The sequence below is a fragment of the Dermochelys coriacea genome, chromosome 2 (assembly GCF_009764565.3).
Source record: "Dermochelys coriacea isolate rDerCor1 chromosome 2, rDerCor1.pri.v4, whole genome shotgun sequence".
In the NCBI taxonomy this organism is placed as follows: Eukaryota; Metazoa; Chordata; order Testudines; family Dermochelyidae; genus Dermochelys; species Dermochelys coriacea.
This window is the reverse complement of record NC_050069.1, coordinates 228,907,496-228,930,465: the sequence shown is the minus strand read 5'-3', so window position 1 is coordinate 228,930,465 and position 22,970 is coordinate 228,907,496. Positions and strand designations below refer to the sequence as shown.

The window sequence follows — 22,970 nt, the reverse complement described above, 5'->3', positions numbered from 1 at the left end:
AGCAAATAATTAAGCAGTTTGCAAAGATGTAGAAGATAATATGGTGATAAGTAAGGCTGCGGTTTTTGTCATGGAGGTCATGAAAGTCACGGAATCCATGACTTCCAAAGACCTTCAGCCCTGGCGGCTGGGAGCTGCAGGGTCCCATCACCTCCTGCAGTGGTAGGGAGCTGTGAGGTATCCCTGCTGCCTGAGGCAGTGGGCCCCCAAGATCCCAGCCACCACGGGCAGTGGGAGTACCCTGCAGCTCCCAGCTGCGGCAGGTAGGGGGTGCAAGATGGATTTGATTTAAATCCTGACTAGTGATTTAAATCAAGAAGACTTAATTTAATCATGGATTTCTACATAAAAATGCATTCTTGTTGGTTGTTATAACCTTAATACATATTCTTCACAACTTAGAGATAGATGTAGGTTTCATTTTTAGAAAGTACACACTATACATTTTTAAAGTGATTTATTTTGAAAACTTTTCAGATTAGTTCTACAGCTATACCAGAAAATGAATGATTGTTTGGTTATTTCATTTACCAAAGATAATTGAAGCAGATATTTATGAAATCATTGGGAGGTGAACTATCTCCAGTTCAACAGGTTGATCATTTAATATTTGGAGGATTTTCTTGCCATGCTGTATTAGGAGGAGAACATCACCAGGAGAACATCATTTAAATTGTTTTATTTAACTAAAACAATAACATTTAAGTATTCTGGATTTTTTCTTCAACAGCAAACAGAATATTTTAACAAAATGAGCATATGAATTTTTGAATATAGTTAAACATTAAAGTTTTTTAAAATCAGGATTGTTTTTGTTAAAATTGTTTAACTAAAATAGTTAAATGAAATATATTTAAAAAAAAACCCAAAATTTAAATAGACTGTCAGCCAAGTCAACATGAGAAACTTAAAATATTGGCTTCTGTAGCTAACTCAGTTGTCTTCACCTTCATTTTCCTGTTTGTTCATAATCTGGAAAAGAAAAACAAGCTTTCCTGCTTTTTCAGGTCTCAAACGATTTCGACTGCTGTTAAAAGTGAGATTCTCTCATCAACAGTGTCTGAATCCGAGGTCTTAAGTGACTTCCACTTTCTTTGTGTGTGACTTCCTTTAAAACATCATCAGCAAACATATATTTCTTGAATGGTTCACTCTTAGTTCTGAAGTTTATTATAGTTGGCATTATGGAGGGATAATTGCTGGATGTCCATGTCATAGCCAACTCTTCTTCTTCAGCAGTTAAGGTTTGACCGTGGTACTGAGTATTGAGAATATTTGCAAGAAAATGAGCTGGAGATAGTGCTTGACCCCCCTCCCTTCCCCCCCTTTTTAATGCTTGTAATTTAACTCTGTCATTGCATATTTCTCTTTTAAGATCTCACTCAGTTCCTTCCAAATGTCAACAGCGTCAGCAATAAAACAGCTATTTCCCTGCATTTTGTTCAAGGCTACAGAAATAAGCTTCAGGGTACTCCACATGTGTTCAACATTTCTCTTAAGCCGATGTTGAGAACTTTGGCTGTGACAGTGCCATCTATTTTTTCACAATTTTGTTCACAAACTGTCATCAGATTAGTCCAGTTCTTGATATAGAGCTCAAAACACTACTGAGTTCCATCGCACGTCTTGTGGGAGAGTTAGCTTGGTTCCTCCCACTTTTTTCAGAGCAGCTGCTTCAAAGTGGTTGTTATGGAAGTATTTTGCAATTTCAACAACATTAGCCTTTATTTCTGGAACACTGAAGTCTTTGGCTAGGAGGTGCATCAAATGAGCACTGCAACCGTATGTTGTTAGTTTGGGATTCTCTTCACTCTCTCCTAAATTTCTTCTCATCTTGGATACATTTTGCAACATTGTCTGTGACCGAGCTGCGTACTAGACATTTGAATTTTTTTTCAAAGTTTGTTACAGCTTTTACTGCTGCTACTTGTAAGTATTCTGCAGTATGTGCATTTCCTGATATATCAATTGTTTCTGTAAGGAAGACATTCCCTTCTGTTGTCACACAAGCACATGCAACAGGATCATTGTGGACATTGCTCCACCCATCAAGACTCAGGCTGACAATTTTACCCACTAGACCTTTTGAACACTGCTCAATTTCTCTTTCATACACTTTATCCAGAAATTTGCCAGGGGCATCTGCTTTGTTGGGTGGACTGTATCCTGGTCTTAATGACTGAATCATGTTGATGAAGTGTGGGTTCTCAATCATATGGAAAGGAGAGTTTGTTGTATAAACAAACTGGGCAATTTTTTCATCAGTTACCTCTTTTTGTAATCTGCTGGTTCTTATCATAAACTTATCTGTGGTTGTTTCTGGATGATGGAGGTTTTTTTTTTTCTTTGCTTTTTTCTTGTGGCTGTGACATACATGATGTGACTGAAATACTATCATTGGCAGATAACTCTGAAACTATAGAAAATAATGGCTATCTTGAAGGTGTATAGTCTTCAGAATCCTGTATGTTGAGGATGGATTCTCCTAAACAAAATAAGTCAATGCAGTTATTTTTTTTTATTACCATACTGCTCATTTAGTATTACTCCTTGCATTCACTGACACTCCGTACTAAAGATGAAATTGTAAAAGGAAGATCTGCCTATTTATTTTTTTATCACAACTGTATCTAAAATGAGTACCATAGAGCAGCATTTCCCAAACTTGGGACGCCGCTTGTTCAGGGAAAGCCCCTGGCGGGCCGGGCTACTTTGTTTACCTGCCGCGTCCTCAGGTTTGGCTGATCACAGCTCCCACTGGCTGCGGTTCGCTGTGCCCGGCCAATGGAGGCTGTGGGAAGCAGCAACTAGTACGTCCCTGGCGTAGTTAATGGCCTAAAGAATCCTCCTAAAGATGCTTATTTGCTAAAGAATCCTCTTAAAGATTATTTGCTTTTGTCTGGCTCTTGATGCATTCCTTCCTTTTTTTTTTTTTGTCCATCTTCTAGGTTTGAGAGGGGGGAAAGTTACACACCTTGAATGTTAGGAAGGCATTACACACATTTATGAAAAGGATGCTAGAAATGAAGAGTTCATGTCTCTTATTCATCCTGTATCAGAGTTCTGAAAGAGCTTTGAAATCTAAGGCTTCTTTAGCCAAGTGGGTGAGTGAATCAGGGAGCCTCACTGAGCTACATGCAAAGAGTCCATGATCATCAAGGCTTGGTGACCAAGGCAATTGCTACCTGGTTTTCTGAGTAGAAGAGGCAACTTCTGTTGCAAGATGTAAGACTGCCACTTAGACATCAGTCTGTGCTTTCTTGTGTCACTACAAAATTTGCGTGCAGGCTTTTGCAGATTTCTACTTGGACAAGGTTATCCATGTGGAAGGCCCGTTCTAACATTGGGTAATGCTGCAGAAGCTCCCACTATCGTGACTGGTATCTTTGGAAGTTAGAGAAGTAATTTCTGACAACCACAAAGTTCGCCCAGTTTTTGTTTCACTTGATACTAGTAGATTCTGTTGTTCTCAAGAGAAACATGTCTAAATGACAAAAACACGTTAACAAAATTCAAAGGTATTGGAATCCTCACCAAAGATCTCTTATAAAAGGAAAGGTTATGCTTTTTCCGATTTCTTCATAAATATTTTTAAAAGAGAAGGAATAAATTATGGGTAAGAAACTCCTACTTCATGTGCCTGAACTGAAAGAGGGAATATTTTTTTCCCATTCTAGTGGAAGGCAAACTACTACTTGCAAGAAAAACAAATTAAGATCTCTGATAGCTTGCTAGAAACAGTTGTTAAAACTCTTTACTCTTCAAATGAAGGAAGAACAGTTGAGGATTAAATTTAGAAGCTTCTATAATCCTCCAATATCTCTAGGCCACATGCCTCACTCTTCCAATGGTTTTAAATAGGTTGTGATTGCTAGTGAGCTCCTATATCTCAAGATTTTAGACTTAGAACCTAATCAAAGGCAAAGCAAGTTATGTTGACTAGCCTCCTTTCAACAGGGACTACGGTTGGTGCTTTGGCTGAGGGCTTGAGGAGGTATTTGTGTCCACCACCACACGGCAAAGTACTGAGTGTGTCAAAGACTTGATATGCTATGGTAAAGCAGATATATTTTTGTCTAGCTGGATGTTTTTATATTAATTGTGAAAGAAAATTTCTCTTAGAACTAGATGAGAAATTAGGAATTTGAAGCCCAAAGCTGCTGGTATCTCTGCCAAAATAGCTGGTGCAAAATACTTCAGGGGAGTTGTAGCCAAGAAGATCAGAGTCCCCATGGAATTGATGACAATGGACTCTGATTGGAAGAGGAGACATAAATCTTTAAAATTTTCTATGAGACACTGGAGGAAAGGACTAGAAAGAGTGCTTAAGAGCCCAGGCTGTGATGCAGCCAGTATGGTATTTTTGCAGCTACATGTGGAGATTCCTTTACAAGCTGTAACCAATAAGAAAGTGTGGAGCACAAGAAGCTGCCTTCTGTTTTTATTGCAGAGGCTGACATTAGATGCTTCATTGTGAGTTAATTGTTTTGGCACTCTATGTCTGTGCATAGGGCTTTTACCCAAGATTCATGGTCTATTGCAACATCTAAATCTACAGGTAAATAATTTTATTTTCAGACCCGGTAATCTAATTTCTCAAAGTCCAATAATATACCAGCCCAGAGAACCCACTCTGTATTTGTTACCGTACTAAAAGTTTGAGAGTTCCCTCTTTATTTCTCAAAAAGGAAAGGAGTACTTGTGGCACCTTAGAGACTAACAAATTTATTTGAGCATAAGCTTTCGTGAGCTACAGCTCACTTCTCACGAAAGCTTATGCTCAAATAAATTTGCTAGTCTCTAAGGTGCCACAAGTACTCCGTTTCTTTTTGCGAATACAGACTAACACGGCTGTTACTCTGAAACCTCTTTATTTCTAGAGATGTTTTACAGATTTTAATTATCCTGAGGTTTTGCTGCTATTTTCTATTTTGCTTTTCATGTTTCCTTTACAGTGCACGCTTGTCCTAGATAAAGTTTTTAAGATTGTTCTTTCTTCAAGTGGAATTATTTTTTGAGGTTTTATTTTCACTTTTACTCTTCACTACTTACGTAGTTCTTGAACTGTAGTACATAACTAGTATAGATCCCTTTTTTAGGGGCTAAAGTCTCAAAGTTTGGTTTATATCATGTCTCTGTCTGCTGGTAGGAGATCATATTGCCCACTAGACTGGTATTTTTTGGCTTTGGAGAAATTAAACTTGCAGGTAAGAAATTACCTTTTTTTTTACATAGGTATAAGTGGAAAGATTAAATTTACTTAAAAATGAAAGCGTTTGGGTAAATATTGTCTTATTCAAACCCCATTGACATGAATTTTGCTTTTTTTTAGATTTATTTTATCTGAATTTGAGATTAGTTAATACTTTAACTCCCATAGTGATTCCCAAATTTAATGTTTATGGTACATACGTTAGCTGAGAATCCTACCTGCAAGAGCACAAAATAGCTACCTATCTCTTGTCTGCCTGCACCCAGAAACTTCAAATGAGTAACACAGCTCAATCTACAATTACAGTTTTTATTCTTTTGTTACTAGAGCTTCTCAAATTACCTAATCATTATTCATTGTGTTATCTAGTTATATGAGTCATCTTGTTTAGGCTTGGCAAGGCTGCCTGTTAATTTGACTTATCAAATATGGTCAAATATTCCAGTAATAATGCCCTGATGTAGATGATAATGCCAAAAATTAAATTCTAATAGGTAGCCATCTGGTAGCCTACTTAAATGTCTTGATCGCATACTTTTTAATAAATGCTAATGCACCTGTTGGGGAAAAGGTGAACTAATTGAAAACTGATCATCTTAATTGGCTGGAATCTTCTGCACATTATGATCAGCGTAGTTAAACTGACCTAATTTTCTAGTGTAGACCAGGCCTATATCTTTATTTGTATACCAGGCCATCAATGCACATGCACTTTACAAAGCAATTCAACTAGTTAAAAGACACAGTTCCTGTCCTAAATAGCATGCAATCTAAAGGATTAGACAAACATACAGAAATTAACTCAGAACTGAGTTGGGGAGGGAGAAAAGGGGTCACACTCGTTAGATTTCATCCCTAACAAGGAGAATAGAGGCTGCTTGAAGAGTTGGCCTGCTGCTTACCTAGCACAAGTGCATTTAAAAATGACTTTTTTTCTTTTATAGTTACTATGTGTATGTTTTATTTCTGTCCTTTTTGTAATTTTTCAGTCGTGGATAATATTCACATTCAAATGCCAACTTAAACTTGCTAAAGAAGGTGGTGATATTTTTATTTTAGCCAATTAGAGATCATAAAGTCTTATTCTCTGTTGTTACTGTTCTGCTATTCTAATAAATCAGTGCTTTAAAATATATGACCATTTCTGACATGATTTGATGTATTTGACAATGTTTGACTAGTATTTCACCAGTCAGTTGAACAATTATTTTTGGACCGTTCAAATACTCAACCCTAATCTTGTTACCTGTTTTTGTGTATATGTAGTAGCAACTCTATATAAAGGATTCCATATTTTCTTTGAACGCAATATTATCTAATATGCAGTAAACAGACCTATTAAAAAGATATGTTTTAAAAAGATAAGCCAGGAAAGCTTTGTCTGATCCAAAAAAAAAGGGAATTTGTAATAATTGCAGTCTGATGATCTTTAGCAGTAAAAATATTACCAGCTTTTAGTTTGATTACCTGATTTCATTTAAGTAAATGTAGCACAGAGTCTAGCAAACCTAATTAGAGTAGGAGCATTAATAGAACACTAATTTGTAATCTGAGTTTTGGGTAAACTATTCTATAATTGTTAAGCATAATATTATTAAGGATATTTTAATTATTTTTAATGTATACAATAACATAATACAACATTGTGAATTATACACTGGAAGGGCTTCAGAAAAGTCTTATATAGTAGTAGTAGCCTATGTTTTTGTGAAATTTACACCTCAGTGTAACATTTAAAAAGAATTTTTTGTATTCTCTCTCGGCACACACTAGTCATATGCTGTTAATATCCTGCATTTTGCTGTACAGGTTTTCCTCAGCTATCTGAAAAAATAAAATACACTAAGTTAATCAATGTTGGGTAAAACAGCTGGTAAATATTCAGGTGGGGAGGTGATTGTATAGAGACATCTGTTCCTGAGATACAGGGCCTGTAAACGCTTAAAGCCCTAGGAATCCATAGTGTTTTCACCTGAAGGCTTCACTAATCCAATTTCTCCCTAGTTCTTAAATAAACAACTTAAGGTTTGAAAGTCTGAACTATGTAGAAGAGTTGCTATGAATAGTTGTTTAAACCTAATGCTGATACTAATGACCATTGTTGAACTCTCTTGGATAGTGATAAGAAAACTTGAGTGCCTGGCAATTTCACTAACAGAGCAGATGTCTGCAGTTGCAGCAGATGCTTAGCAACAGTTGAGAGTATGTTAGCACTGATTTAGAAAATGCATCATCCAGTATTTCCACTATAATAAGCAATGATCCATTAATAAGACAGAAAACATGATTGTTATTTTAAAGCGGGGAGATTGCTTTAAAATGGTATATGGAATGGAGATGTACTGTAAGGTTAGGGCAGTGGTTCTCAACTTATTTATCCTTGTGGGCCACATTCACAATGTGTTACCTAGGCCGCATGAGCCGGGTGGCAGGGCAGAGGCAGCCATGCAGCTGCCCCAGAGCTCACGGAGCTGGCTAGGAGCCCTGCATCCCTGACCCCGCAGGGCTGGCTGGGAGTTCCGACCCCACTGTGCGGGACAGCCCAGGCCCCACCCCACCAGGCAGCTGGGAACCCAGACCCAGCCACATGGGCTGGCCGGCCTTTAGCCAGACCTAGCTGTTTGCTAATTGGGCCGCTGGTTGAGAACCGCTGGCTTAGGGATTTTTTTATACATCTGGCCTGAGTCATGTTATTTTAGTCATATATTTTATTTTTTCATGCTTTTCGCTGATCTTTCTCACTCCCTGTTCTCCCTAAAAAGTTACTAAATGCAATAGCATTTTGAATCCATTCAGATTTTTAAAATTCTTTGATGAATGTAAGAGTTGTTTAACAAAAGATATTTTTTTAAAAAAAATCTAGCACCAATAATGGCTAGATGAAACCTTCTGAATCCTCAAATATATTACATGTGAAAGGTTCTCTGCAATATATGTAAATTCTATTTTTGCACGTGTATCTTTTACACACATACACATTTGTTCTGTCACACATGCACTATGGGAAGTGAATGTCATGAAATGTGATGAGGGCATTTTAGCACATCTGGACATTTGTTATCTTAAATAAACGTCTTCAAAATGTATTCCATCCCCATGATTATTGATGTCCCTTTCCTTTGACAAGACCTAGACCATATCCTTGTGCATATGCTGCACTTAACATCCATTAGCGCTGAATTATCAGTCTGTGAGATGCAGCACATTTCCCTCTCTTCCTCTTCAGTATTCAGTCGTGCTACAACATTTTCTACATTTTAAATGGCACAGGCTGTAAAAATATTATAGGTTTCAGAGTAGCAGCCGTGTTAGTCTGTATTCGCAAAAAGAAAAGGAGTACTTGTGGCACCTTATAGACTAACAAATTTATTAGAGCATAAGCTTTCGTGAGCTACAGCTCGCTTCATCGGATGCATCCGATGAAGTGAGCTGTAGCTCACGAAAGCTTATGCTCTAATAAATTTGTTAGTCTCTAAGGTGCCAAAAATATTATATAATCTGATAGAACCATTCATATTTGTTAGGATGAGGGATGGCTCTCAGGCCAGAGAGAAACACTGGGAATGGGGAAAAGGCAATAATCATACTACTAAATATCAGAACCTCATGCTCAAAGGTTTTTGAGTGGTGGTTGAGATGTCATTCACAGAGTACATGCTCATATCTTGCAAGTTGTTGGAAGTTAGTCCATGCCACAGCATCTATGTTTCAGACATTCAAAATGTATGCTGACATTTTGAGTTTTCTTTTTCTTTGGGGGGGGGTCGAGGTTGGGCCATCTACCACTTAACACGAAAATATATTCATTTTTAATTTTATCATTCTCATCCCTCTTTATACAAAAAATACTACTGCCACATGATACTGCTTCTGGAGGCAAGGCTCTTAGATCAGAACTTTTCTTTAAGTGAAGGTATGAACTGAAAGCTAAACTGGGGCCCTTTGCTAGTTGATCCAATGGGAGTGGTGCTCTCACATCAAAGTTCAGGACCAGGGAGGAAATGCATGTACACTGTAGCATTATGCATTGTGACCCAGTTCGAGCCCTTTGTTCAGTTAAGTGATTCTGATGTAGTTTGAAAGAGATTATTTTTATGATTTTTCTATTTTATGATGTCTGAAGTTATTTTTCTTTTGTTATATAACACATGAGAAACTACATGTGTCCTTTGTAAACAAGCTGTAAATAAACATCTAATGGTTTTCAAAAACAGTAGAAAAGTTCTATTATTTTGTCTTGTCCTTGAAAGATTTTGTTGTTTTATATTATACTTTGCAATCATAATTATAAATAAAGAAAAGGACTACTTGTGGCACCTTAGAGACTAACAAATTTATTTGAGCATAAGCTCTCGTGAGCTGATGAAGTGAGCTGTAGCTCACGAAACGTTATGCTCAAATAAATTTGTTAGTCTCTAAGGTGCCACAAGTACTCCTTTTCTTTTTGCGAATACAGACTAACACGGCTGCTACTTTGAAACCTATAATCATGAATGCAAACTTTCTAATGGGAGAATGTAACCCTACAGCTATGATTGGTTTTACTTCTGATTTCTTCTTTTGAAGGGTTTGAATTAAAGCTTCTGTAATCTGTTATAGTTTTGTCAACATATTTGGCTAAATGCCAACATAATGTTGTTACATTTTATTTGCAGATAAAGCTGTATAGTTGTCATCTGGGACGTTATTCTTGGACGGGTACCTGGGTTTGTGCTATATAAAATATTTTGATGCATTACTACTTTTTCTCTTGTGCCTTTACCAAGCTTTAAGCTCAAGACGGTAGGATTTGGGACAAAACAAAACGGGAAACTTTTTTTACTTACTCCACTACCCTCTAAAAACATGTTGTTTGTTTATTGAACAATGAGAATGTGGTTATACTGTGTAAAGCTTTAAATCACACAACTGAAATATCCAATTTACTTTACAATACTACAAATAAAAGTAGATGTAATTATTACTATTTCCTTTTAATGGCAAATTCCTAATTTTATTACATACCTTTACCTAGTTTTGACCCTTCATGAGATCTCTTCCGAGTTGTTTTAGTTATATTAGTTTGCTAAGACTTGAAGGTTAATTTTCAAAGAAGTAAAGAAACACTTCCATTTTTAAATTGTCTGGAAGAAATGTTATAGTTGGAGTTAAGGAGGCACTAATAAATTAGCAACAATGTTATAATTTCCATCCATAATTTTTTATAAAATTGTAACTGAAGTTAGCACTGTGCCATGGATTTTAAAGTTCTAGCCACCACCGCCCTCAGATTCTTACAGCTCTATTTTTTGTGTGTCTCAAAAGAACTGTTTTCTACAGTGTCTTGCACAAATAACTTTATCTGCGAATTGTCCTTGCCTAACCAATTTTTTTATTTTTTTGTTTCTCCTTTGCTATGTGAACTTTTTATTGGAATGCTAAATTATCAAAAAAATCTTTGGTGTATAAATGGTAACTATCTTGTTAAATATTTTAATAATAATAATCTTCCAATTGTTAGTGTTACAATAAGAATACAGAGTGGATTGCAATCTTCAGCATACTCACTCTAATGACAAAAATTGCACTTTTGAAGCACTGATGACAGCAGAAAACTCAAATGTTTAAATATAACTCTTCTCAGAAGTAATGTTCAGGTTCACATCATAATTGCTTCCAGAGTACTATCCTGAGTAAAATGAGTATAGCTGCCTTCTAAGAGTGGTGTAGCGTTTGGAATTCATGCTGTTTGGTGCCCCTTTCCATCTTTAAAATAGAGGAGTGCTCAACAATATTTTGATATTGAATGTGTATATCCATCTCCAGTACACTTACATAATTCTCAGTAAAAAAAGGAAAGGAGTACTTGCGGCACCTTAGAGACTAATAAATTTATTTGAGCATAAGCTTTCGGGAGCTACAGCTCACTTGAAGTGAGCTGTAGCTCCCGAAAGCTTATGCTCAAATAAATTTGTTAGTCTCTAAGGTGCCGCAAGTACTCCTTTTCTTTTTTGCGAATACAGACTAACACGGCTGCTACTCTGAAACCTATAATTCTCAGTGTGTTTGGAAAATTAAAATGTTTGTTTCCATATTTTTTTTTTGCCATCCTTCATGCCTCTTTCCCTGCTCCCCCAATTCAGGTCAATGTAACCCATCTCTCCCGTTTCCTACAGTAGGCACTCCAGATTTTTTGGTGTGGTCGCTCCTTTAGCCATTCTTGGGTAATGAAGAGCAATGAACTCTTCATTACCCAAGAATATTGTGCAGTTTGGTGCTGTAATTGACTTTCAAAATCAGTTTATCTTGTAAACTGATACTACATACTTAGGTAATCCCCCTTAACGTCTAGGAAGCAAGCATCATATTTGCATGACTTTCCATAGAGTCCCTGCTACAATGGAGCCCTATGATACTGTATAAAGGGACTGTTAAAGAATAAATCAAGCTCCTTCAGCAATACTAGTGATATGTTACAAGCACCAAGAGCACTGCCAGTACTTCGTTTTCACATTGTTATTTCAGTACTCCTGGGATTATTGGAGAGCTGCTGTATGTACTCTGAGTGCTGTGTGTGATTTTTGAGTCCCATCTTGCAATGGAAAATGTCATCTTCTACTAACTATACGGTAGCTCAAAATATATTAATTTTACTGTTAGATTTGCAAAGAATACTTAAAGAGAAATTTATTTTCAGCTGATTTTACAATTGCCATTTATGGCTAATATCTGAAAACATGAATCCAAGCAATGTGGATACGACTCAGTATTTTCTCCAACACTGATCAGTACTAACTTGTTTCAGTTACAGTACTTGTAAGTAAAACAACAATTAAAAATGTGAATCTAAATATAAAGGAAATCAAGTCAGATGTTTGTTTTTGGTTCTTGTTTCAAAAGGGAAAGCATGTTCAGTGAGAGGAGAATCTACGTCTACATACTACTGTAGGTACTTGTCTATTCTTGAGCACTGGGGAGTGGCAACGTGGAATCTTGTCAATGGTATCTGTAGATTTTTACTTTCTTAATTTCCTTTGGAGAGATACCAAGTTTGGTTAGACAGAGTTTCAAAATTTATTTTTCTAAATTGTTATAAATTTATTCCTTTCTCTGTGGAATGTTTTGGGTATCCTGATGGTGAAGACTTGCAGGAAAACACCTTGAGTAGCAGAAACCTACTTTACACACTAGTAACTGAAATTCTACTATTGTCATCTTCACATAGATCCAGATTTTGCCCTTGTTATTCAGCTACCTATTTCTCCAAAGAGCAAACATTGGCACTGAGAGCTGTGTGGTAGTAGCACATGGTTAAGGGCAGTTTAACGCTCCGCATACACAATTGCCTGGGCTCATATAGGTGACATTTTAAATTTCAACAGATTTGGGTTGTCCGAGTGGTGGTCACTACAAACTCCAGAAAGAGAGGAGAGATGTGAAGGAGATGATGGAGTAGAAGAATTCAAGTAGTGGAAAGTAACCAAATTGTAGCTGTGTCCAGCTATGTGAAATTCCCCATTTTTGCCTTGTGAACTTTCATGGTGGGGAAAAAGCTTCTAAAAATTTTCCCCACTGTGGAACTTCGTCATTTTTTCTGTTACAAAAATGGCAACATTTTATGCACAACGTTCCTGCCTCATAATGATGGGGGAAGACCACACCCAAAGAGAAAAAAATCTGGGGATGACAGTAACCTGCCCTTCTACTTTACCCTTTTGGAGGCCTCTGATTCCTTACTTGGGATTGGGGCGCCTCTACAGGATTCTGGTCTAAATGTTTTGATTGTCCGGAAGATAAAACTGCATTGCAAAAACAAAACACCTCTGTAAAGAAAAGTCCACCCTATACATTACTTGTTAATGCACATAAATACAAATGTAGTTTAACTTATGAGAGAATATCATCGAACTTGGTACTGCGGTTCAGTATTTCAAACAAAGCACTGGCAGTCAGGAGGATCTTGTGTTCCAATTATTGAATGTCTGACTGTGTTCAACACTGACTTCTCACAACAGACGTGAGAAATATGGTGTGAAGCAGCATTTAAGGTTTCCTGGATAAATGAACAGATGAAGCTACCTTTTTATTAACCTTCTGCTTTGCTCTCTTATAAGAGTTGATTGCTGTTTCCATTATACTGTTTGGGGAGAAAAAGGTGGTCTTGTACTTAAGACAAAGCCTGGCAATCTAAAGACCTGGGTCTTGCTCCTGTCTCTCTTAAAGACTACCTGTGTGATCTTGAGCAAGTGATTTAATACCTTGATTCCTCCATTTCCTTATCCTTCAAATGAGAACTGTTGTCCACTCCACAGGAGTAAAGTGAAGCTAAACTAATTCAGGCTTGTAAAATGCTCAATAGTGCTTTCTATATGAGTGGCTTAGACATGCAAATTATTACTAGTAATTATTATAAGGTATTTACAACTAGTCTTTGTTAGTACTTCTGGACTGACATATGGTATGCACACTGTCATCCTATAACTAAATTTGTCTAAACAGTTCTGTTCCAGAAAAAATGTTTTCTGATTAGATTTTTTATTTTGTGCAAAAGAACCTTTAAGAAATCACAATTTTTAAATGCAGATATTATTTATGCAACTGATCCTCTATCTATCCTGCAGAATAATAGGTCTGCTGCTGATCAGCAATGCAGTCAAAAATGTATCTTTAAGATGCAATTTTTTTTTCAGAAGGTAAAATGTAATTTCAGCTTTTTGTTTTTTTGTTCCTACACACTGATTTCTCTTAGGAAAAGAGAATTTATGAAAATTACCTTTTATTAATTGTATCAGAATAGTGTTCAAGCAGACATCATTCAAGAGGGAACATCAACCTGGATAGGATTCTTTGTGATATGCTTCCTTACTGTGACTTGAAACATTACATTTAATGGAATAAGATTCACTGTCTTTATGTTAACAGAACTGTGCTAAAGAATAATGATTTGAGATCAAGACAAGAGTTAACTACCCACCTCACCAATCAGTGGCCTTCTCTGGGAGCTCTGGATGTCAATGCTGTTGCCTTGGATACTCTACTCTATAGAAAGCACAGTCAACAATGGGATGAGTAAGTTAAATATTTTTTGTTCACTCTTATTGGGATACGCAGTACTCAGAATCATTCTAATATTTCTCTTGTTTCTGTGACACATCATCTGCTAATATACCCCCTAGTACTAACAGTGTCCTTAGGGCCTGGCTACCTGCGTATGATGCAGAAAATGAAGGGGTTAGGATGCAGTTTAAATATTTAGCAGTTTGGAACTAAGACACTATGTACAATTGTACCACATGTACAGTTGTGGTACCGGATGAGGATCTGAGCATTGAATAAAAAGGAGGAGGAAATTCACAGAGCAATTTTAGAATTTCATGTCAGAACTGACATACAGCAGGTTGGTGGTGTTAATGAATATCTGTTTGGTTATGAACTAGCATATAATACTACTGATGATTGATATAGTTTTTAAACAATCACTTAATTCAGCTTGCTTAACTTTGGATGACTGATATGACGCAATAAAACAAGAATAATGAAGTATGAGCATTCAAATATTTTTTTTAATGTGGCTTCTTCCAGAAAGTGCAAATTATTGCAATCAAATCAAGATGCAAAAACATCAGCATAAACTCCATTATTTGCTTACTCACAGCAGAAATCTTTAATACATCATTACAGTTATCTTTATCTATGATAATTTACAGGACCTGTTGTCTCAAGTCAGCAAAGCACTTGATCACATGTTTAATTTTAAGTTTGTCTTTGTTCCATTGAGGTGAATGCTACAGAATGGGCAACGGGTGCCCACTGAAAGTTAAGCATATGCTTAAGTGCTTTGCTGAATTGGGGCCACAAATTATATGACATTGCTGTATTCTTTCCTATTTTAGAATGAGCCACTTCATTGCAGGTTATCCCAAATTTTAGGGAGCAAATCCTTAAATGACAGGGTTTCAGAGTGGTAGCCGTGTTAGTTTGTATCAGCAAAAACGACGAGGAGTCCTTGTGGCACCTTAGAGATTAACAAATGTATTTGGGCATAAGCTTTCGTGGCCTAAAACCCACTTCATCAGATGCGTGGAGTGAAAAATACAGGAAGTAGAATATATATTATAGCACATGAAAAGATGGGAGTTGCCTTACCAAGTGGGTGTCAACTCCCATCTTTTCATGTGCTATAATATATATTCTGCTTATTGTATTTTTCACTCCATACATCTGATGAAGTGGGTTTTAGCCAACGAAAGCTTATGCCCAAATACATTTGTTAGTCTCTAAGGTGCCACAAGTACTCCTAATCCTTAAATGAATACTTCAAAATTTGATCTGCATCACATCAGATGCAAAGTACATACAACTATTTCATTTAAAACAAATACTTCAATATATTTTCCAAAATGAAAATAGTGCCAGCAGACCAGTATTTGAGCAGCCCCACATAAATGAATCATTTTGCATGTGTGTGTGGGGGGGGCAATGGGAGGATTAAGTTTTCAGTTCTAAGCTTTCAAGGATAGTGGAGAAATTAGTATTCAAAATGATCAATTTGTTATATTGATCTGAGGTTTTTATTAATTGCATCTTCATGTTGCTATTTGATCTTCAATTGCAATAGATTAGGGGTCATTCAATCAACTAAAAATTTCAACCACAAAGATAACAATATTGCTTTTAAATTTTAAATAGAAATCCAATTAGAATTTATGATATCAGTTCAATCCTTGAGGGGGCCATTTAGGGATCTGGGGCAAAAATTGGGGATTGGTCCTGCTTTGAGCAGGGTGTTGGACTAGATGACCCTGATATTCTATGATGTATAACAAAACTGGTAAATAGGAAATGCTTTGTTGCCAAGAGCAAATTCTAATAGGGTATAATGGTAATAGAATCTCATGATGGCTATGAATGCTGTGTCACAAGATTTCTTTAGTTTTTATGTTGTATTGAATTTGAGAAGTCATTTTAGAAAATGAGTAACAAAAATCCTCTTGCTGCTTTTCTCCTTTCCCTTTTTATATTATGTTGCTATACCTCATTGTCTCCATAAGTACAGTTGCTCTAGCTCTTTCTCCCTTTAACAAATTCTTTCCAAGAAAATTGGTTTAAAGTCTTTAACAACACCCTGTGGGTGGATTATACATCTGCTTCACACTGCAATGTTTTTCCTATTAGCTTTTTATTAAATATAATATAAACTTAATGAAATATACATAAAATTCTTGCAATACATTTTAACCATTTACTATACTTTCAACATTTACTTATATATAATATGAATGGTTAAAATATAAATCAGTTTTTGTATTACACAATTTACAAACAAATATTACTTATAAAAATCCAACTAGTTAAATAATTATTAAAATAAGATAAAGAATAGAAGCAAAATTCAGAGGGGGGGGATAGCGATGGAGAGGGAAGGAAGTGGGTAGAGAAGAGGGAGAGTTGAGGGAGGATCATGTATTTAATAGATCGTTCTGATACTTCCAGGAAAGCATCCCTTTTCTTGGGTATTTCTATTATGGTATACAATTGTTTCCCTAGTGGTCAAGCTTACAACGTCTATGCTCCAGTCTTCAACTGTTGGTCACTTTCTGAATGTCCATTTCTGTAGTACTAGTCTTTTAGCAGTTGTTGTGGAATCTTCAGCATTGGAGATTTTTTAAGAGCAAGTTAGATAACCTTCTTTTTTTCTTCATTCTCCTCCTATAAGTAATAGGAAGTAAATGAAAATAGTAAGGTAGCTTGATTGTTTTTGTAGTCTATTTTTCCACATACCACTTGAAAATCACTGAGGGTCTTGGCTCACCACTTAATGATCTTTCCAAATATTGTTTGTACTGTTAGCGAATGATTGTAAAGCGCTTTATGAAAAAAAAAAAGGAAAAAAAAACATTGGGATGCAGGGTCTGGCCAGGAGTTAGGGTACGGAGGGGGCACAGGGTCTGGGAGGGAGTTAGGGTGCAGGAGCAGACTGGGGATTCGGGTGCAGGGCTGGGGGCGCAGGGTCTGGCCAGGAGTTAGAGGGCAGGGTCTTAGGGCTGGGGGAGGGGTATGGAGCACTTACCTGGGACAGCTCCCATTGGGTACGAGGGGTGAAGGTTGGGATGTGGGGGGGGTGCAGGAGTCAGGGAGAGCAGGGGGCTGGGTGTGTGTCAGGGGGGTGCAGAAGTCATGGCTGGGAGTGTGTGAGAGGGGGGTTGCAGGAGTCAGGGCGTGGGGCTGGGTGTGTGGGTTGGGCTCATGGGGGTGGAGTGGGCTCATGAGCGGCTCACGGCAGGGGCCTTGGGGAGTAGGTGTAGGGCGAATACGGGGGCCCTGCCTTTGCTCTGCTCCGATTCCACCCCCTTCTCCCTCTCCCTCCTGGAGCGACCTGAGAGCTGGCAAACAGTGGGGGAGAGGGGAGCTTGACTGCTGGTGGGTGCAGAGCCTGCAGCAAGGAGCTCCAGGAGCCTGCAGGACCAAGCTTCTACCCCTGCAGCTGCCTGGCCTGGGGGCCCCCTGTCATTGGGGGGCCCCATGCCAGGGCACCCTGTGTTTCACTTTAAATCCACCTCTGCAGATAATGGGCCTAGTTCTTCCTCCCATTTCTTTCTTAGAGAATCCATGTTTAGTTCAAATTTTCTGACCAGTTGTGCATATAGTGTTGCCTTTGGTCTTGGGAATCTGAGTAATATTTGGAGAAATGAAAGCTGTTCAGGTGGGTCAGGGTAGTAAAAGCATCAGGGTCAAACAGATGGGATATAGTATGTTTAAGCTGGATATGTTGCTACTCCTTCTTAGTCTCTAGATTGAATCTTTCTTTTAATATTGTAAAAGGGAGGAAAGCATCATTTTCAATCAGTTGACTGGTCAAAATCCCTTTCCTAATCCGGTCTGGCCAAATGATGGGTTGCCCCAAATACAGACCTTGGTATGTAGAAGAGGGTGATTTTTAAAATTTAGTAAACACAGTACACCAAGTATTTCTGGCTCCCACAATAGTCAGTAATTGTTCTTTAGGGAATCAGTAGTAATCCAAGCGCAGGGAAAGGGGTAAAAAAGCAACCAATTCGGCTTCCAGCTGGAGCCAGTCCAGGACCCTACAGCACAAGGGAATGAACTATTGTGCTGCTCAGCTAAGAATTATTGCCTGATGGTGAACTTTAAAGTTGGGAAATCTAAACCCCCCTGTTTTGATAGGGAGCTGTAGTCTTTTTCAAGAGATTCTGGGTTTGTTACCAGCACCCCACAAGAAGGACCTGAACATGTTGATTTTGGTGGTAAAATAAAAGGGAAAAATATAGAGGGAGGGATGACAATGACAAGGACCCTGGGAAGAGCATTAATTTTTTGTATTTGTTTCCCCAAAGGGAGATGGGTAGTGCCTGCCATCTATTTAAATTGTTTGCTAATTGCATGATTAATGGGGCTAGGTTAATCTTGACTATGTTTTTAATGTCCTTAGGGAACAGGATGCTATGATATGAGGTTTGTCTGTTGCCATCTAATGTGGGGCAGAATAAAAAGTAAAACCCTTCACTGGAGGGTTCTGCAACTGCCATGCATTTTTTAATCCCAATTTGTCCATATAGTCTCTTATAATGTTTCAAGCATGCGATTGTGTATGCTGGGGCCAACTGATCTTTTTTTTTAAGAAAGAAAGGCCAACACATTATTAAAATCTCCTGCTATGATGACTGAGCCTAATGGGATATTAATTAATTTGGGGAAAAAATTAAAAACTTGGATTATCTTTACTAGGTCTATCTGTATTTATTAGAGTGTATATACAGAGTCAAAGATCTTAGCTTTCACTAGCAAAAATCTATCTTCCTCATCTTTATTTACATCTAGAATGTGTAAATTGAGTCTCTGGTGAAATAATATTGCTCCAATATTGGCTGAGGAGGAGAAATTGTTAAACACTTCTTTCCCCATCCATTACCTTCTAAATTTCTCTGCCTCCAGGTCATTATGGTAGGTTTCCTGTAGGAAGAGGGTAAGGCAGACCAGGAAATATAAGACAGGTATAATGAGAGAAAACGGTAGAAAAACTGAGAAAAAGAAATGAAGTGATCAAACTGACCAAAGATCACTTAAAATACATAAATCTTATCCAAATGGAAATAGAACTCAAGGAGTTCAAGAAGTCAAGGAGGCTTACCAGGGGATGACTTCATCACTTACTCCCCCCATTTCCCCAAAACACCCAGGTGGGGATATAGTTGGATTCCCTTTAGCTTTATAAACAAGAAATAGTTTCATAACAAGGGAGGGCATGGTTTCTTCACTATTCATAACAACATAAAAAAAAGTGGTGGTAGTAGGGGAAGCCAGTATCTAAATTTAAGATCAAGACTATAATAGAAATACAATAAAGTTATGCAAATTGTTTGATAGAATAAAGTTATTTAATTGGATCACTTGCAGATAAGGGTTTATTAGAAGAACAGTTCTTCCTAAGTGTGGTCACCTAGAGTCTTGTCCATGCTGGATTATAGTCTGAATGCTATTGCCCAATAGCTATATCAGCAATATACATCAACACAACACTTTTTACAACTCATTTAACAAAAATAAAAACTAAAAAAACCACCTTGGACTAATACTATTGGGGAAAAAACAAGTGACTGATTAATACTAACACATTCTGAGTAATTTGGTGAATCATAACCAGTGATATAAAAATTATTCTTGGATAGGATTTTAGGAGATCAGATTTCTTCATATTTGGGGAATTGAAAAGATTAATCATTAAACTGAAATCTTCATTACATTGTTTAGATGTGGTATCTCTTATAAGTGTACATTTAAGGCAAGTGGATGAATATTTTCAGATTTACTATAAACCCAGAATCTAGGCAATTAGATGGGGGAAATTAAGTAAAATCATCAATGGGGAAGGGAAGAATTTAAAGGAAAAAAAAAAAAGGGATAGAGTACCTCAGACAGAACAAAATTGTATTACTTTGTAGAACCTTGCCAATCCGCTGATGTGAAGAGACCCAGGTCCAGTGAAGCAATTTGCTTGGAGTTAGGAACTCAAAGGTGGGTGCTCTCAGTGCTCTCTGGATTCATGAGGGCTGGGATGGGGAAGGTACAGTCAAATCAGGAGTACTGATATTGTAACACTCCTGAGTGCTTAGCACCAGCAGCCAGAACCCATAGCTGCTTCTTGAGGCTGAATGGATGTTCAGGAAGGTCAAAATTTGAGCAGAATTGAGATCCTTCTCCCCACCCACCACCCTCTGTTTCATATTGCTATTAAAAAAAAAAACCTGCCAGGCTTAGTCTGAGGTGCTGTCACTGCTAAGGGAGAAATTTAGGTGGCAAGATCTTGGAGAGTGATATCCATAGGCTCCAGAGCAGTATACTTACCTTTAAAATAGGTATGATAATATGTGTAATTATATCCATGGTTGAACCTACCCTAGAGTATTTTGCTAAACCTGTTATGGAATCATAGAAATGTAGGGCTGGAATGGACTTTGAGCAGTCATCTAGTCCATCTCCCCTCACTGAGGCATGACCAGGTATACCTAGAGTACACCTCTTGGGTATTTGTCTAACCAATTCTTAAAGACCTCCAACGATAGTGATTCCATAACCTGCCTTGATAACTTTATAGTTAGTAAGTTTTTCTGACATCTAACCTAAATCTCCCTTGCTGTAGATTAAGCCCATTATTTCTTGTCAGACCTTCAGCGAACATGGAGAACAGTTGGTTGCTGTCCTCTTTGTAAAAGCCCCTAATGTATTTGAAGGCTTATCTGGTCCGCCACAGTCTTTTTTTCCCCTCAAGACTGAAGATACCTATTTTCTTTAACCTTTCCACATCGGTCAGGTTTTCTAAACCTTTTATCATATTTGTTGTTCTCCTCAGGACTCTGTCCAGTTTGTCCACATCTTTCTTAAAGCGTGACACCCAAACTTGTCCACAGTACACCAGCTGAGGCTGTTGTTTATAATCCTTTTATCCTCTAGGTGCTTACAGACTGATTGTTTAATTTGTTCCAGTATTTTCCAGGTATCAGAGGTAGGCTGACTAGTCTGTTTTTCCCTGGATCCTCTTTGTTCCCTCTTTTAATGATAGGTTCTATGTGTGTGCTTCTCTGAGACCAACCCGTCCTCCTTGAGATCTCGAAGATAATCACTAGTGATTCCAAAATTCCTTCAGCTAATTCCTTCCGTATTTTAGCGGGAATTTCATCAGGCCTTGCTGGCTTGAATACCTTTAGCTTATCTAAATATTCTTTAACCTGTTCTTTTGCTATTTTGGCTTGTGTTCCTTCCACCTTGTTGTTGTTAATTGTGTTAAGTATATGGTCATAATTGATTTTTTTTTAAGTGAAGAATGAAGCAAAATAGGTATTGTACACCACAGCCTTAATGGTGGTGTTCCTTATTAGCACTTTTTCCCCACTAAGCAGTGGACCTCTATTTTCCTTTGTCCTTCTCTTGCTCCTAATGTACTTGTAGAACCAGGTGTAATTTGTTTTGTGTCTTAACCTTTATGTTATCCTTACTATGTTTACACTATTCTTTTATACTAATCTTTAGCAATTTGTCTGTATTTTCACTTTTTTGTAGGATTCCTTTTTGATTTTCAGGTCATTAGAGAGCTCTTGGTGCAGCCATATTGTCCTATTACTATTCTTCCTATCTTTCCTTCACAGTGGAATAGTTTTCTGCTGTCTTTAATATTGTCTCTCTGAGAAACTTCCAGCTGCCTTGAGCTCCTTTTTCTCTTAGGCTTTCTTCTCATGGGTCCCTACCTTCCAGGTTTTTTGAAGCCCACTGTGCTTATTCTACTGCTTTCCTTCCTTTCCTTAGAATTATGAAATCATCATTTCATGATCACTTTCAGCAAATTGCCTTCAACCTTCAGATTCACAAGCTATTCCTCCCTGTTGGTTAGGATCAAGTTCAAGATGGCTGCCATTGGTTATTTCCTCCATCTGAAACCAGAAATTTTTCAACACATTTTGGAACTTAGCAAAACACAAAATGTCCATTATGTTACTTATCCAACAGATATTTGGGTACTTAAAGTCCCCCATTACTACCAGGATTTTGTATTTTGGATATTTGTTTATTTTAGAAATGTCTCATCCACCTTCTCTTCCTGATTTGGTGGTCTATAGAAGGCCGATACCATTACGTCACCCCTTCCCCTCCCTTTATCTTCATCCACAGACTTTCAGCTGGCTGGCCTTTCAACTCCATCTGGGCCTCAGTACAAGTGAGTACATTCTTGATGTACAGTGCAACATCTCCTCCCTTTTTTTCTTACCTGTCTTTACTTAACAAGTTGTACCCCTCTATACCAGTATTCCAGTCATGAGACTTATCCAATCGAGTCTGTGATGCCAATTAAGTAATAATTTAGTTTATATATTAATACTTCTTTGAGTAGCATTCCTGTGGGTTCTCCACATTTGGTGCACATGCACTCTTGTGCCTTTGATTGGAGATTTTTGGTTGCAGTGCCCATTTGGTGCCAAGTCCTACACATCCTCATGTCCCATACTGAGGCTACATAGGGCTGTGCAGGTGAACCACATTCAGTTCCTTCTCAACTGCCTTTGGACTGAGATGGAATCTAGCGCATGCCTCTTTGCTGCATATTTATTTGCATCTTCTATTAGTGTTTAGCTGTAGAGTTCCAGCAGATTTAGTAACTTATAGTTGGAATATTTGTTCCCTTTTTTGTCTTGTCTTCTTGGCAAGTGGCTGCATCCATTCCCCTCAGAGGGAAACACATTTGCAAATTTTATTAGCTTCACATTGGCAG

At 37.6% G+C, this 22,970-nt stretch overlaps 1 protein-coding gene across 5 annotated transcripts in view; it reads left to right on the top strand.

The window, feature by feature from the left end:
- Positions 1-22,970, top strand: part of RUNDC3B (RUN domain containing 3B) — a 153,684-nt gene that overhangs the window by 114,775 nt on the left and 15,939 nt on the right. For all 5 annotated transcript variants that reach the window (XM_038391275.2, XM_043509376.1, XM_038391273.2 and 2 more), the window contains one exon: positions 14,114-14,260. In XM_038391275.2, the coding sequence (XP_038247203.1) occupies positions 14,114-14,260 (147 nt within the window). The remainder of the gene's footprint in view (positions 1-14,113; positions 14,261-22,970) is intronic.